General features: G+C 50.7%; 1 protein-coding gene across 4 annotated transcripts in view; it reads right to left on the minus strand.

Moving 5' to 3' along the window:
- DNAH10 (dynein axonemal heavy chain 10) overlaps positions 1-16012 on the minus strand; it is a 141147-nt gene that overhangs the window by 18957 nt on the left and 106178 nt on the right. For all 4 annotated transcript variants that reach the window (XM_049865944.1, XM_049865945.1, XM_049865947.1 and 1 more), the window contains 8 exons: positions 15326-15487; positions 14217-14391; positions 8052-8233; positions 6742-6878; positions 4656-4873; positions 2545-2766; positions 2145-2292; positions 144-423 (listed from right to left, as the gene is read on the minus strand). In XM_049865944.1, coding sequence (XP_049721901.1) covers positions 144-423; positions 2145-2292; positions 2545-2766; positions 4656-4873; positions 6742-6878; positions 8052-8233; positions 14217-14391; positions 15326-15487 — 1524 coding nt within the window. The remainder of the gene's footprint in view (positions 1-143; positions 424-2144; positions 2293-2544; positions 2767-4655; positions 4874-6741; positions 6879-8051; positions 8234-14216; positions 14392-15325; positions 15488-16012) is intronic.

Below are 16012 nucleotides of genomic sequence, written 5' to 3' on the forward strand. Positions count from 1 at the left end.
GGAGCTGAACATTTCAGATGTGACTATGAGAGAATGACCGGTGCTCCCTGGATGAAATGATGTCCCGTGGAAGCCTCCATCTTGCATTGTGGTTTCTGTGGTTAACTACCTTCATTTGCAACTGGGGTTCTATACATTCTTACCAGTGTAATTGATCACCATTGCTTTCCCAAACACCGACGGGGTATATCTGGGATTGGCCAGCTTGGTGTTGAGATACAGTCTGAAATTTGAGTCATAGTCAACTTCCTTGTCTCCAAGTATGATAAACTGCCGTCCTTGGGAGACCTTTATGTTCTTTTCTAGGACGTTATCAATAACAGGATCAATATACTCATCGACATCATGGAACAGGAAAGGGGTCCCATACTTTATGGACATTTCCAGCTGCTTTAGAAAGTCAGGGTCATTAAAGGAGGCAACCTGTAAAAGAGGGGAAGCAGGTGCTAGAAGTCAGCATACTTAACTGTGCCCTTGACAAATTCAAAGGAACAATGCTTTGGAAGCAGAAAGTCAGCATGTCATGGCCTTGAAGGGAGCCCAAGGGGGAAAATGATAGGGAGAGAAGCAAGGTGTATAACCCACATAAACCCAGAAACCCATGAGGTTCAGGCTCACAGCAGCATCTCATTCCAAAAGCATAGCTAAGTAGCCAAAGTAATTACAAACGAATTTCATTCTTTACTCACATCTCTTAGAAGATCTCAAATGGGATCCAAATACAGAATTCCCAAAAATTATTGTTTTAATCCCCCCCCCTTTTTTTTCCACTTCCCTCATACCTCATGGCTGATCCAACATCTCTTTCCTCAAAACTTGAAAAAATGCTTCCTCTATCTCCAGCTTCTGAGGCGTCTCTTCTTCTCCAACCCCCTTCTTCCAGCACTTCATGATATTGATTTACTTATTAACCTCTCTCCCCATAAGCCAGAATCCTCCCTTTTAAGAGATGATGTAGGAGTAGGACTGGGGGGCTAGGAGTGGACTGGCAATCTCAGAAGTCTCTGGCAGGCTTAGGGAAGGGGGAATTCTCTCTACACTCCTGTGATAATAATACTGTCTGACCCACTTCAGCTATACGTGAATTTTAGAGGGAGAAATTCCCCAACCACGGAGCTCAAATGGGTTCCCCCCACAAGCAGCACATCAATACCTGGAAGCAAGGACTAGAAAAAAAGGGAAGGTTAGAACTGAAAATCGCTAACCTGTTCGTTAGTTCACCAAAAACGTGACCAAGCCCCAGCAATTCCAGTCCTAGGTATGTACCCAAAAGAAATGAAAATATATGTGCACGCAAAAACGTGGACACCAACGTTCACAGCAGCATTACTCACAATAGCCTAAAAGTGGAAGCCACCCAAATGTCCATCTGCTGTTGAACGGATACACGAAACGTGGCGTATGCCCACCACGGACTACGATTCAGCTATGAAAAGGAACGAGGCTCTGATCCATGCTACAACATGGATGAACCTTGAAAACATACGAAGTGCAAGAAGCCAGTCACAAAAGACCACATACTGTATGATTCCATTTCCGTGAAATGTCCAAGACAGGCAAACACCGAGAGACAGAAAGTAGATCAGTGGTTGCCAGGGGCCAGGGGTGGGGAAATGAGCGTGACTGCTAACAGGTGTGGGGTTTCTCTATGAGGTGATGAAAATGTCCTAAAATTCATCGCGGTGATGGTTGCATAACTCTGTGAATGTACTAAAAACCGTTCAAGTGTACGCTTTAAATGCGTGAATCATACGGATGGTATGTGAATTATATCTCAGTCAAGTTGTTAACCGCCCCCCAAAACAAATAAAACACAGTGATTGAGCATCTATCGCCCCCAAGCCCTGAACTGGGTGGAGGGGGCACAAAGATGAGAAAACCACGATCTTTGCCTTCAAGCTGCTTACAGCCGAGAGAGGCTGCCCTGGTAAAGAGGAGAACAGCGCACAGTGCTCATGGCACCCAGGAGGCCCCGCGGGGCTGGCGGGCAGAGGAGGGTGGGGGGCTCAGCTTGGGGCTCAGGGTTGGCATTTCAGCTCGACCTCCCTGGTGGCACAGGGCTGCCAGGCAGTGGGGGCTTCGCCTGAAGTTCTGCTCTGAGAAGGGGCAGTGCGGCAGAGGGGACTGCGGGCGGTGGGCCATACCCGCAGGTTGTTCTTCTCCTCTTTCCTCTTGATCCAGTTGAGAGCCTGCTGCTGGGGGTCGATGCACAGGGGGAAGCGGCTGGCCCTGGTGGTGAGGATACCGTTCTGGACGGAGAGCTCGTCAGGCGGCAGTCCCTGGGAGCCCCACCTGGAAGAGACAGCGGTGGTGACCCGGGGCAGAGGGCGGCGGGATCCGTCTGCAGGGACCATCCACCAGCCCCAGGCTGCAGACACTGGCAGCTCACCCTGCCACTTCTGTGCAGTTGAGTCAGCTGGACTCCTGGCTGTGGCCAGGCCATCACCCTCCCACCACTTCCTGCCCTGAGCCAGAGTGACATCACATGGACCTCACCCTAAGGTCCCTCCCTCCCCCGTCCTCCTGGCTCGGGGCAGCACACACCTGCTAATCTCAACATCATCTGTGAGCAAGTTCTCTAATCTAAAAGGCTGGCTCAAGGGAATCCCTCGCTCCAGGATATCATTTTGCCAAACTTGATTGACCATCTGGTCCCGGAACTCCCAGGTAAAGGCTCCTTCGTAACTGAGGAAAGCCGCGCACAGTAAGCAGTCTCCTAGTAACTTCACTCGGCGATGCATCAGCTCATCCAGGTCGTTCAGCCACCTGCCAGGGGAGTAGTGGGGCTGCAGTCAGCCGTTACCTTCCGGCCACCACCCACGGGGTGTTATAGAAGGACCAGCTTGCAGCATTGCCAGTGGGGTACCTGCCCCAAATCTGGCCAGTTCACCCTAGTGAACGTGATGTTTTGTATGACTTTGTCCCCCTCCAGAGCTCAGGCGAACTTAGCATCCAGCGACCAGCCCACCAGTTGCCGCTGACTCGTCCCAGCTCATGGAGACCCTGTGTCCTCAGAGCGGAACTGTGCTCCGCGGTGCCCCAACGGCTGTGGTTTTCAGAAGTACATCACTGGGACTTCCTCCCAAGACACCTTTGGATAGAACCTAATCTCCAACCTTTCGGTTAGCAGTGAAGCACTTCACCATTAGCAGCCCAGGGGTTCCATTTAGCAGGGGCCCAATAAATGTCCACGGAATGCATTTGGTCCCAATGCTATTTCTCGAGTAGTAACGACATTGCTCCCAAACACTGAATGAGAGGTGTACGTAAATACGTCGATCAGAGCAGCTCAGCACCAGAGCTAACAAGCTCTGCCCTCTGTGGTGGCAGAAGTCACCAAGATAAAAGAAAGCAATGTGTCATTAGCCTCTCCTGGGATATGCCTAAAGTCTACTACTCTTAGAACGATTGAAAATCATCTGTGTCCCCCACATCAGCTTCACAGATGCCGGATTAGAAACCACTGTCCCAGCCAGTGGACTAGCTATGCCCACTGGGTTTACTTAGCATCAGACAGCCCCACCCACATGGGACTGAAGCCCAGGACCCAATAAGCCACCAGGGGCCTGAGGAGGCACCGTCCAGCTACAGACTCTTCCGGAACAGACTCGGGGGTCAGAGGTCACCAAGAGGTCAACATTTCCAGGGCCTAGGGTGCCTGCCATGGGCCACTGGTTTCTCCTTGTCTCCACAGCTGTGCTGCCTCCTTACCCCTTAGTAACTACTAAAACAATACTCAGTACCTGATGGAAGCAGAATTTACAAAATGACCATTAGCCATGTTAGATACGGTAGTAGTAAAACAACAACGTTCCACATGGTTCTTGGATAAAAAGGCAACACAGAATAAAGAATCAACACGGCAATAATTCCGTTTATGACATTCACGTACAAACAACAAAGATACACTTAGAACTGCAGTAAAGTCTTATCATTCATAGTCACTGTGGTCTATGAAGTCACCACAAACACCGCTGTAGCCAGTACTGAACAACTGCTTCTAAGGTAACACCGCCTTAGGCTCCTGCAAGCCTCTGGTTACATTTTCATCAACTAATCAATACACGGAGCCCTGGTGGCGCATGGTTAAGAGCTACGGTGAGCTACGGCAGCTAACCAAAGGGCCGACAGTTCAAATCCACCAGCCGCTCCTTGGAAGCCCTCTTATTTTATGGGCATGTTTGATGACACTATTTATTATGGTTTGTTCATTAACACTGAACTCAAGGCCAAAAGCACTAAACCTCACGCCTGAACGCAGCTGATCTAACAGCTCTTCCCTGTAAGGTACATCAGAGTCTTCTTGTGTTTAGGGACACCAGGCAGCACCTCAGCACACGTTGGTGCCATTTCAAGTAGTGAAATCAGCAACCAAAAGCACAAAAATGTGAAAAACGTGGCATTAAATAGACTGGACACTTGTTTCCAGTCTGAGAGCTGAGACAAGAAGGCAGAGCATTGCCTGAAAGCTTGACCTCAGCTGGGAACGTGAGTACCTGGTGACTCAGTTTTCCCCGTTCTGCACATGTCTGCAAAGGGCCGCAAAAGCACCACGGCTAGTGGTTTTTGGTTAGCCAGTAGGCAAATTCCCCAATATGAAATCTGCAAATAATGAATACCTACTGTACTTACCTGGATTCATGACCCAGACTGACCTGACGTTTTCAGACCCGAGGCCTGAGATGAGTTTGTCGGCCGCAATCAGCCGTCTCTCCATGATTTCGGCTTCCTCCTGCAGCTTCTGCTTTTCCAATATGGCTGCCTCATATTTGGCCCCCAAAGCTTCCAGTTCTTTCTGGATCGTGGCCAACTCATTCTGGATCTTTTCCAGCTCCCGTTTAGTTAGGAAGAAGTTCCGCTCTAGCCTGGCCACCTAAGTAAAGATATTCACAGAGCGATGGGGCAAAGGACCTGGAGGGCCAGGGAAAAAAACAGCCTCACACCTTTCTGGAGCCATGGAGGCTGGAGGAACCCCCGAAACTGCTGCCCTGAGATAATCTTTAAACCTTAAACCAAAAATATCTCCTGAAGTCTTCTTTAAATCAAATAGGTTAACTTAATTAGTAAAGAATGTTTGCCTTGAACATCGTGCTCTTTTGAAGAACTATCTATCTGGTATCAAACTGACTACAGCAACTCAAAAGGTCAGACAGAAAGCCTGGGGAACAGTGAGCTCATGTTACTGGGGGAGGCACAATTCGGAAAAGGATGGAGAAAATGGTTACACAACTTGAAGAATGCGATCAAGGTCACTGAAGTGTACATGTAGAAATTATTGAATTGGTGTATGTTTTGCTGTGTATATTCTCTACAACAATTAGAAAAAAAAAAACAGCCTCACACCTTACGTCCACACTGCATTTTTTAAGGATATTCAAACTCTTTGGGGCCACCACATGCCACTATGGAGGCACATGGCTTCTTTTCTGAGTTATATCTTCAACAGTTTGCTGCAAAAGCTCGCCATCTCTTTAAAAAAAAACTATCCTGCACCAACGCTAGCAGACAGCTTACTTTTCATGCGTACTAAGGAAACCCTGGTGGTAGTGGTTAAGTGCTACGGCTGCTAACCAAAGGTCGGCAGTTCAAATCCACCACGCACTCCTTGGAAACTCTGTGGGCAGTTCTACTCTGTCCTGTAGGTCGCTATGAGTCGGAATCAACTCGACAGCACTGGGGGTGGGGAAGGTCACCTTAGTAAAGCTAATAAAAATTAGGTGACCTGTGATTCTAAGTCAACAACTCAAAAAAAATACACTCAAGACAACAGTGTTTTAGTATGGGTTCTAAGTTTGCTGAGTAATGCAGCAATGTCGGAATAACCCAGAACCCAGTGCCGTCGAGTCGATTCCGACTCATAGCGACCCTGTAGGACAAGTAGAACTGCCCCATAGAGTTTCCAAGGAGCGCCTGGCGGATTTGAACTGCCATAGCGCTTAACCACTACGCCACCAGGGTTTCCAAAAATAAATGTCAGAATATCATTGAAAAATGATCAAACAAATGTTATGCTCTCTTTGTATTTTCTGTTCTACGTGTTACTTTAACCCAGCGGTTCTTCACTGGAGCTGATCTTGCTCTCCAGGGACATGCGGCAACGTCTGCAGACATTTTTAGTTGGCATAACTCGGTGGTGGGGATGCTACTGGCATCTAGCGGATGCTGCTGAACGTCCTACAACGTACAGGAAGCCCCCACTGCGAAGCACTGTTCTTGTTGTTGCTGTGTGCCTTCAAGTTGATTCCAGTTCGCAGTGACCCCATGTGGCACAGGAGAACTACCCTGTACAGGTTTTTAGGCAGTAATCTTTATGGAAGCAGATCGCCAGACCTTTCTCCCATGGAGCCGCTGGGTGGGTTCAAACCACCAACATTTCAGTTAGCAGCTGAGCGCTTAACCATAGTACTACCCAGGGCTCCTTCAACAAAAGACTATGCGGCCCCAAATATCAATGGCGCCAAGGTTGAGAAACCCCACTTTAACCCGAGAGAACAACCTTGAACATTTTTGTCCCACTCTTTTCACACAGAACTTGATCTTTCAGACCTGGGTTCTGTCGCTTCACATTATATCTAAATGGGAGTTGAATTTCAGGGTTATCATTTATTGGCAGGGGGCAATGCCTATGAGGTTTAAAATCAGAATGTTCCCAGGGCCTCTCTAGCAAATCTGGGGACACATTAACTCTGACTCCAACTCAGTCCCTGCAAGTGGTTTTCAGGTCTCACACGTGGGCAGTACCTTGTCTCTTTTGGGCTTGATTTCTCTAAAAACATCGCAGTAGCCCATGACAGCTTCGACAAATTTCAGCATTCCCAAGCCCGCTTTGCTCACGGCCTCCATTTCCTCAATTGTGGTGTTGAGCGTCTTCAAGAGACCTAGCGGTCAAAGGGCAATGCTCTCAATGAATGGTGAGCTTGGTCGTGGGAAAGTCGAAAAGAAAGTAAGTTGGCTACAGACAACACCAGCGTAACTGACTCCTTGTTCCTCAGCGATCCTGGGAGCCAAAGCCAGACACTCCCCCACAGTTCTGTGTGAGTGAAAGTTTAAGATGTGAGCGAGGGACACCTGGGAACTCCTATGATCGGGGTACTTCGCTGTGACTCCCAACAACTCCAGGGACCCCCACCTGCAACCCAAGGTGGCTCCAAGCAGGGAGCTAACTGGGAAGAGTAGGTCTTACAGGTCGTAAGTCGCTCAGTCCCCACCCTTGCCATGGGAGTAACTGCATATAAGTGGAATCCCATCCAATGGATATTCAGAGAAAGGGAGTCATGGTTTTTGTACTTGGTGTTATTGTGTTTAGTTTGGCTTTATTTGTAAGGGGCTGAAAAAGCACATTTGATGGTAAAGTCCTTGACAAACAGTCAAGACAGCAGTAACATTACAATCTTTTATTCCTTCTTAAAAAGACTAATATCATTCCGATGGGTCAGGATGCAGGTGCAAAGGGACTCAGGTATTCTATCACCAAAGATGAAGGGCTGGCCATGGGTGAAGCTGTCCCCTCCTACTTGCCCACGCCTCAGGGATCCACAGTCCTACTTGTCCATCCCCCAGGAACCCACAGCAGGCTCTATACTGACAAGGGGAGAAGCCAAGGTGAGACCAACTCTTGGCACCACCATGCCCTTGGAGAAGATGCAGGGAAGATGGGGCTGGGCTCCAACGTGGAGGTCCTGCTTCCTGGCAGTGAGAACCAGAGCTACTGCTGAGTCAAGCATTCAGTGGGCATCTGCTGCTATTGTCATCCAGCATCCATTCTCTGCTTCTAGGGAGCAGTAACACTGCCGACATTTTCCTCAGGGGGGTACCCCTCCACAATGTGGTTCAAGTGCCTCAGTGGCAGCGACTCCACTCTGGCTCCATGGTGGGTAGTGACCGTGATAATCAGTCCTGTCTACTCCATCCCAGGGCAACAACGATCCCATGTGACCAGGCTGGGAGGGTCTGACTGCAGGAAGCCCCTTCCCTATTCTCCTTCCCTGTCCCAAAGACTCAGACGCCAACTTGAGATGGACCCTGGCTTTTCACACATCGTGTATACTCACCTCTGATGTTCTTAACTTGGCTCTGGGTGATTGAATCAAAATCGATCTCCATCAGAGACCTGAGGAAGTTGGGGTCGGACATCATGCCCTTGGCGGTTTTCCAATTGAGTTCCTTGTACCCTTTCATAATGAGGATGCATTCGCAGACCGTCTGCACCTGCTTAGGGGGCTTAGCGAAGGACCTGGCAAGAAACAAGAACACATACGGGTCAGGCGTGAGGCCAGCCAGGTGAGAGCTCCAGGAAAGGAGCTGGACCACAAGTCCGTTCTTGGAGGTGACATGGCCTGGAGACAGGAAGCCACACCCCAGCAGGTGCTGGCTCCTGGGGGAGCTTCTCTGGGGGCACGGGCTGGGTCTCACCCATCAGGTTCCAGACCAGCGTTCTGGAATTTGACCGGGCATCAGAATGGAGCGGGAGGGTCATTAAAATGCAAACCCAGGCCACCTCCAGAGCATCTAGTCTGTAGGTCAGGGTGGAGCCTCAGAATATGTGGTTTTAATCACACCCTGGGGCCATTCCCCAGACTCTAAATGGTAGCTACTGTTATTATTGCTATCATCATCATCACCACCACCATCATCCTATCATCTCCATTTACTAGATGAAGGAGCAGGACCGCAGTGCCTGGAAGCTCTGCCCGTGTTCACCCAGGTCTCGGCCAAAGTCTGGGCTCCTTCCAGGCCATGATGCCGCTTAACTGCTGTGTTCGTGTTTGATGAGACCAGGCCATCGCTCTGGTTCTCTGGCACTCAGGCGGCCAGTCCCGAGACCCTCCAGAGAAGCTGGAAGCCCAGGAGGACCAGGAGAAGGAAGACAGCGCTGCTGCAAGGCTGAGGAGGAGCCAGTCTTGCTTAAACTGCCCCCATAGCCCCGGGCAGCCCGCTGCCAGGCCATGTCCATAAAAGCCATGCAAGGCGCAGACACCAAAGCCACAGAAGAGAGAGAAGATGATGCAGGAACAGTAAAGAAAAGAGGAAAAGGAAGCAAAGAAGCGAGAGATGATGGACTCCCTGGAAGGCAAGGAGGCAGAGGGGGGAGTCAAGGCAGGTACCCAGGATTTGTGAGCATGTGCTTAGGGGGCCGGGATGGCCCAGAGAAAGTGGAGGGAGGGAAAGAAGGACAGTGAGAGACCAAGTGACCAGCACAGCAGTCTGGGGACTATTTGAACCAGGCAAATTCCCACACCTCCAGACCCCAGGGCCCCCCCTTCATCGCACTGCCCTGCAGATGGGAGAAGGGGAGCCACACCATATAAGGACAAGCCAGGACAACAGCCCAGAGGGAGGGCGTCAGTGTCCCAGCCCATACCCTGATGATTAAAGTAATGGCCTGAGTCATCAGCAAAAGGCTTCATTAGGCAGCGTCTCTGCTGACGAAAGAGGGGCGCTGTCAAGGGTTGTTAAAGTTTCCTTCAGGGCAGGTGAAGGCCAGGCTAGGCCACTGCTCTCCGAATCATCAGGGGAGGAAAGAATCAGTGACATGTGTTCGTTCAGATACAAGACAGACAGACCCCATACCGGGTCCCGAGCCCTTGGCAAGTTAGTAACCTTTCAGGGGTCTCAGTTTTCGCATCTATAAAATGGGTATGCAGTCCTGGAGGCTTCCGGCTCTAAATTCCTATAATTCTATGAAAGTGAAGTTCTCTGCTGAAAGCGTACAGGCCGTGCTCTGGAACCTCATTTATCCAGAGCACGGTGTTTTTTCCAGAGATGCCGGATCCAGAGGCGTTTACAGACGCTGAGTCCCAGAAATGGAGCCACCTCTGTTTCATTCGATTCCTCCCTTCAATTGCCCCAAGCGCTGACTCAGACGAAGCACCTAGCCAAAACCATTAGCCCCTATTTTCTACTGGAATAAAAAATCGCACGAAGCAAACTCAGGGATAAAAAAAAGGAGAAAAGATGACAGCCTGCCATCCCTGGAGGAAAATCGTCATTCCATCTCCCCCTCCCCAATCCCTCAACCCCTCGACCCCAGCCCTGCTGCTGTCTCTGCTCCTCCCAGGAGCCATGCTCCTTCCAGCTTTGGGACATGTGTCTTCCCAGCATCTTCAGCCTGGAGGGGCCCCGCGAGCTTCCATCCTACAAATGGAGAACTGCTTTCTAGCTGCTTCCTGGGATGACTTCCCTGGGTGGTCCAGGCTAGGACAGTCCCCCATCACTCACAGCCACAGCAGCAAGGACCAGCCCTTCCTAACCATCTCTGGTTAACTTTCATCACCCACGGAACAGTCCTGTGTGGACGCAGGTGCCTCTCCAGACTCGCTGCAAGTGGTGACGCCCTCCCCTCCTGGCTCCCTGCCATCAGCCCCAGGGCCACACAGGACCGCACTTGCAGTCACTAAGCGTCTACCAAATGAACAGAAGGAAGAAAAGTAACGTCACAAGCCTTAGACTCAGGCAAGCCAGTGACAAAAGGAGCCATTTATAGTAAGGAGAAACACCACTTCTAATCTCCCTGCTTTAACATTTTGTCATTTCTACAAAGGGGATTGAGCATTACAGAAAAGCAATGCTACCTAAAGAATTAAAGGATTACGGAATTGTCAAGATGTAAGTGCTGACTCATCACACTTAACATCCAAATGACCTAAAGAGAGCCTGACTGTAGTTCTTTGGAAAAGAAATAAAATTGGGTCCCAACTTAAACAGAATGCCAGGAAAAATCTCAACTAGATCCAAGATTTAAACATGAAAAATTACACCATAAAAGTACTAGAAAAAAACAGAGAAACTATTTCACGACCTTGCAGTGGTAAGGCCTTTTAACTATGACACAATATACAGAAACCACAAAATAAAACTTGCCACATAAAAAGTTAAAAACCTATGCACAGCAAAAACAAACATACACACAAACCTCATAAAGTCAAATGGCAAATGGCAAACTGGGGAAAATATTTGCAACTTACAAGGTAGATTAAAAAAACCAAACCCGCTGCCATCGAATCGATTCTGACTCATAGTGACCCTATATGACAGAGTAGAACCGCCCCATAGGGTTTCCAAGGAGGGGCTGGTGGATTCAAACTGCTGACCTTTTGGTTGGCAGCTGAGCTCTTAACCACTGGGCCACCAGGGCTCCACATCACGGAGAGAAAGCATTACATAAAACCCTCCTGGAAATGGATGAGAAAGAAAAGCAGCAACTCTGCAAACGGACAAAGCACATAAACAAAACAGTTCACAGAAATACACAAGACTCTCACACACATTTTTCAAAATATGGAAAAAAGATTAACCTCACTCCTAATAAGAGATGTACAAATTAAAACTACACTGAGATACCACTTTCCAGCCAGACAACCAGTAGAATTCCTAGCGCCTGATAGCGCCCTCTGTTGGTGAGGCTGTCAAGAAGCAGGCTCTCATGGATTGCTAAACTAAAACCTGTTGCCACAGGGCTAACTCTGGCTCCCAGAGACCCCAGTGTGACAGAGTAGAACTGAGCTCCACAGAGTTTTCAGGGGCTAATTTTTGCATAGGTTGCCATGCATTTCTTTCAAGTGCCTGTGGGTGGACTCAAACCTCCAGCTTTTCAGTTAGCAGCATGGATTGCTAGTGAAAGCGTGAATGGGTACAACCCCATGGAGGAGGTTAGGCCCGCTCTGAACACCACAGATGCACCACTCTCGGACCCAGCTCCCAGCTCTAGGCATGAACCTTCAGGTGCACACGCACGGGTACACAACAAAGCATGACCAGCTTATCCTTCGCCACACTGGACACAAGCTAAAGGCTCATCAGTAGGGGCTGGTGAAATACAACGGCACAGCCACAGAACAGCATATGACACGGCTATTTGGAGAAACGGGGGGAAGCTCTTCACATACTGACACGCAAAAGATCTCCAAAATGTTAAGAGAAAAAAAACAAGGTGCAGAAAAATATGCGTAGTGTTGCTATTTATATTAAAAAGGGTCAAAAATGTGTATATACAAGCATCCCCCCCGTCCCAACTGTGAGTCCAGAGTCAGGAACTGACTGTGTCTGACTTACCTTGCAAAAAGCCCCCAGATGGATCTATGAGAAACACATGGCCGTGGCTACCTGTGCAGTGGGGCGAGGGGGCGGGGCCGCTGGGTGTCAGGGTGGGAAGGAGCTTTTCCTGCATGGCTTTTTGATGTTGGAGCTGTGAGAACGGCTAAGGCTCGCATGGCGCTGACCATGTGGTCAGCCCAGACCTGACAGCCCCTCACGTACAAGCTCACAAGCCTCACACTGACCCTGACATGGTGGGGACGATTATTACCACTCGTATCTGACAAATGAGGAAACTGGAGCACAGAGAGGTTGGATGACTTGCCAGAGGTCACACATCTGGTAAGAGGCAGGGCCACATATTTGCCTACTCCAATTATCACATTTTTATAAATCACTCCTCTTATACCATGGGCCTCTTTAGCTTTCTCGGGGTAAGTCAGGCACCGTCCACGGCACCCACTTAACTGCAGGGGACACAGGTCAAGCTCTCCACGTGGCTCATTGAAGCCCCTCACCCAGCTAGAGGTGAGAGGCAGATCCCTGCTCCCTGGGGTTGATGAGGGGACTCACTGCCCTTCTCTTCACATAAACGCCCTTCAAAAATCCTTCCACACTCCTGCTCTCACTGCTTTTATGCTGCTCATGTGGGTGTGATGGCCCAGAATCATGTAACCGAGGGCTGGATATTTCTCTTGAACACAGGTGTTGGTCATCCCTCCCAGATCTCCGCTTTGTACCTGTCTATGTTGCCTATTTCAGCATTTCAGCCTAAACCTCCAACACATAGCACTGAAATCTAAGAATGTCCATCCTAATACCCTCTTTGGGGGCAGTGGTGGTTCAGTGGCGGAATTCTTGCCTTCCATGTGGAAGAACCGGGTTCGATTCCTGCCCAATGCACCTCGCGCACAGCCGCCACACGTCTGTCAGCAGAGGCTTGCGTGTTGCTAGGATGCTGAACAGGTCCTGAAAATCAGTCGATGAAAACCCTATGGATCACAATGGTCCAGTCCACGCTGGGAGGGCGCAGGACCAGGCGGGGCTTCATTCTGTTGTGAATGGCATCCCTGCAAATGGGAGGCCTCCTTGGGACCACATTTTGCAAGACACTGACTTGGGAAATGGTGACTTCTTGCTGACAACAACAGTCTCCAGATGACCTCCTGAAGAGTAGTCGGGCCCTGCCCTGGAATAAAGACTACATTCTATTCAAATTCACATACATTTTACTAATAAAAAAACAAGGGTGGGCCTTGAACCTGGAAGGCTGCTGGTCCTCATGAACTGAGAAAAAGCCTGGTTCCCTCAGGAACACAAAACTCGAAGAGCACCATCGACTCGGAAATGGGCATCTCTAGGCTGTGAAAAGGAATGGCTGTGGGCCCAGGAGGACGAAACCACTTCTGAAAGTGAGGAGGAGAAAGGAGAGTGCTGAGGTTCCTAACCCAGGGACATCTTCTGTGTGGCGCGGACTATACAGGGGAGGGGTCTGGGTGGCGAAAGTGTCAGCCAGCTCCTCCTGGGCCTTCACTCAGGGTGCAAAACTTATGGTGGAAATCCACTATCGGTGCCCTGGGGAGACCAGGCTGTATGGGAGGAAGTGCACCCATCCCCCCCACACCAGCACCCTTCCTGACAGCACTCTGGTTGTGGGTGGGACGCCATTTCGCAGATTTACTTGCAAACTGTCTGGGGGTCACATACTGACCCACTCTCCCGGCCCCTCACAAGCCCACGTACTAAAGATGGATCATGGCGTCACGGCCGTGTGGTTTCAGAGGGAGCTGTGCCCTGCCTGCTGCGAGGGCAGACACCGCGTCAGGTTGTCTGTAAGGAGGCTAGATTTACGGCGCCCATTTCTCTCGAGCCACCCTCTCCTGGAGCCCAGGGTCCTTGGTGAGTCAGCCGGGGTTCAAGGTTCGGCTCTGCCACCTCCTGGCCATGTGGGGCCTCGGGCGAGCCACCTCCCCTCCCCGTGTCTCAATTTCCACATGTGTAAACAAGGATAATAACTGCCTGCACCACAAAGGGCTTGGGGAGGGAGGAAATGAGCTCCCACATTGTAAAGTGCTTAACACAGTGCCCAGCACTCAACCTGGGCGCCGTAACTGCCATTACTGTAATCACTGCCAGGAGCTAAGTGGGCGGCCGGGACATGATTGAAGATGGCTGGCGGTTACCTAATCTCCGTCACGTCGGACTTGTCCAGCTTCTGCAGCTCCAGTTTGGCTGCCTCCAAGATGGGCATGACCTCGGCCAGCGCCGTCTCCGCCTCGGCCTTCTCCACCGCGATGACCTTGTTCTGCTCTTCTATCTCGATGGCTTTTTCCTCAGCCAGCTTCTTCTTTTCCTCCGCTACAGGGAGAGGGGAGGTTAGGAGGACACACATCCTTTATGGAGCTGAAGGGGCATGAGGGCCTCAAGGGTAGAAAGCGGTCACGCGTAGGCCAGGCTGGAAGCTGCGGGCAGCAGTAGTCCGTTAGTATTCATGGGAGAGCAGGCCTCCAGCAGTACAGGGGTCTCCAGCACCAGGGCAGCTCTTCTGCCTCTGACCTTACTTTCCTGGTCCCCCTGTGTGCCACTGGCTCCATTCCACGGCTGGACACGCAGCTCTGTAGCAGTCCTAACCCTGAGGACACCCTGACCCCGTGCTCCTGAGTCACTAAGACCTTCTCAGCCTCCTCATCACCTTCCCTGACATTCACTCAGGCCCAGCTGAGAAGCCACCCTCTAAGGTGGCCTGCCCACCTCACTCCTCGTTCTCATCTCTCTGCTGACTCCCTGCACACTGGTCACAATGTGATATGTCCTTGCACTACCGACCTGCTTGCTGTTCTAAGTCCCCTCACTAAGGTTCTAAGTCCCCTCACTAGGGTATGACATCTCCCCACCCAGGGACCTGGGTTCCCAGTGCCTAGGACAGGGCTTGGCTTGGGACAGGCATTCAGTAGGTGTGTGCTGGACGCACTCTCAGGCCGACGGGTGGTTTCTCGGACCTCCCTGCAAGGCAGCCTGTCCTGCAAGGCTGGGCCCCTAATGCCTAGGACGGGGCTCAGCTCCCAGCAGGTACTAAGTAGGCGTGTGCAGGATACACTCTTGCGCTGATGGGCAGTTCCTCGGGCCTCTCCCCAGGTCAGCCCGTCCTGCAGGGCTGGACCCCTAATGCCTAGGACCAAGCTCAGTAGGTGTGTGCAGGACACACTCTTGCACTGATAGGCAGTTCCTCGGGACTCCTCCCAGGGCCGCCTGTCCTGCAGGGCTGGGCCACCAGGGGTGGGCCCAGACTTGCCGATGGCCGTGTTGGTGGCGATCTCCTCCAGCAGGGCCTCGCATGCGGCGGACTTCTCTGCCAGCACGATCTTCTGCTCAGCCAGCTTCTGGTTCAGCTCGTCCAGCTGGATGGTGGCCTCCTTCAGCTTGTCCAGCCCGCCCTCCAGACGCTTGCACTGAGCTGAGGAAACAGGGTACCCAGGCGTCACCAGCAAGGCAGGCCCTTCCTGAAACACCGAGACAAGCTCTGCAGGGCCGCCCTGTGACTTGTCCAACTTGTGCTCACCAAAAAAAGAAAACAAACATCATTTCTTATGAGATGTCATGTGTATTTCAGGGCCTCCAAGACTGGCATGACATTGGTCAAGTGAATATTTTTCTGAAAACAGTGCTTCACTTGGCCAACAGCCCCCTAAAAAAAAAAAAAAACAGTTGCCGTCGAGTCACTTTCGACTCTTGGCAACCCCACGTACGTCACGGAGAGCTGCACTCCACAGGGTTTTCAAGGCTGAGATCTTTCAGAAGTAGATCACCAGACCTTTCTTCCAAGGCACCTCTGGGTGGATTCAAACCACCAACCTTTCAGTTAATAGCTCAGCACTTAACTATTTGTACTGTCCAGGAACTCCGGGCAACGCCCCCAGCCAGAACACATTTTAAAAGCATTTTTCAACATAGCACGTTACCGCCAACAAAAAATATTCTC

The sequence above is a fragment of the Elephas maximus genome, chromosome 22 (genome assembly GCF_024166365.1).
Source record: "Elephas maximus indicus isolate mEleMax1 chromosome 22, mEleMax1 primary haplotype, whole genome shotgun sequence".
NCBI classification, from domain to species: Eukaryota; Metazoa; Chordata; class Mammalia; order Proboscidea; family Elephantidae; genus Elephas; species Elephas maximus.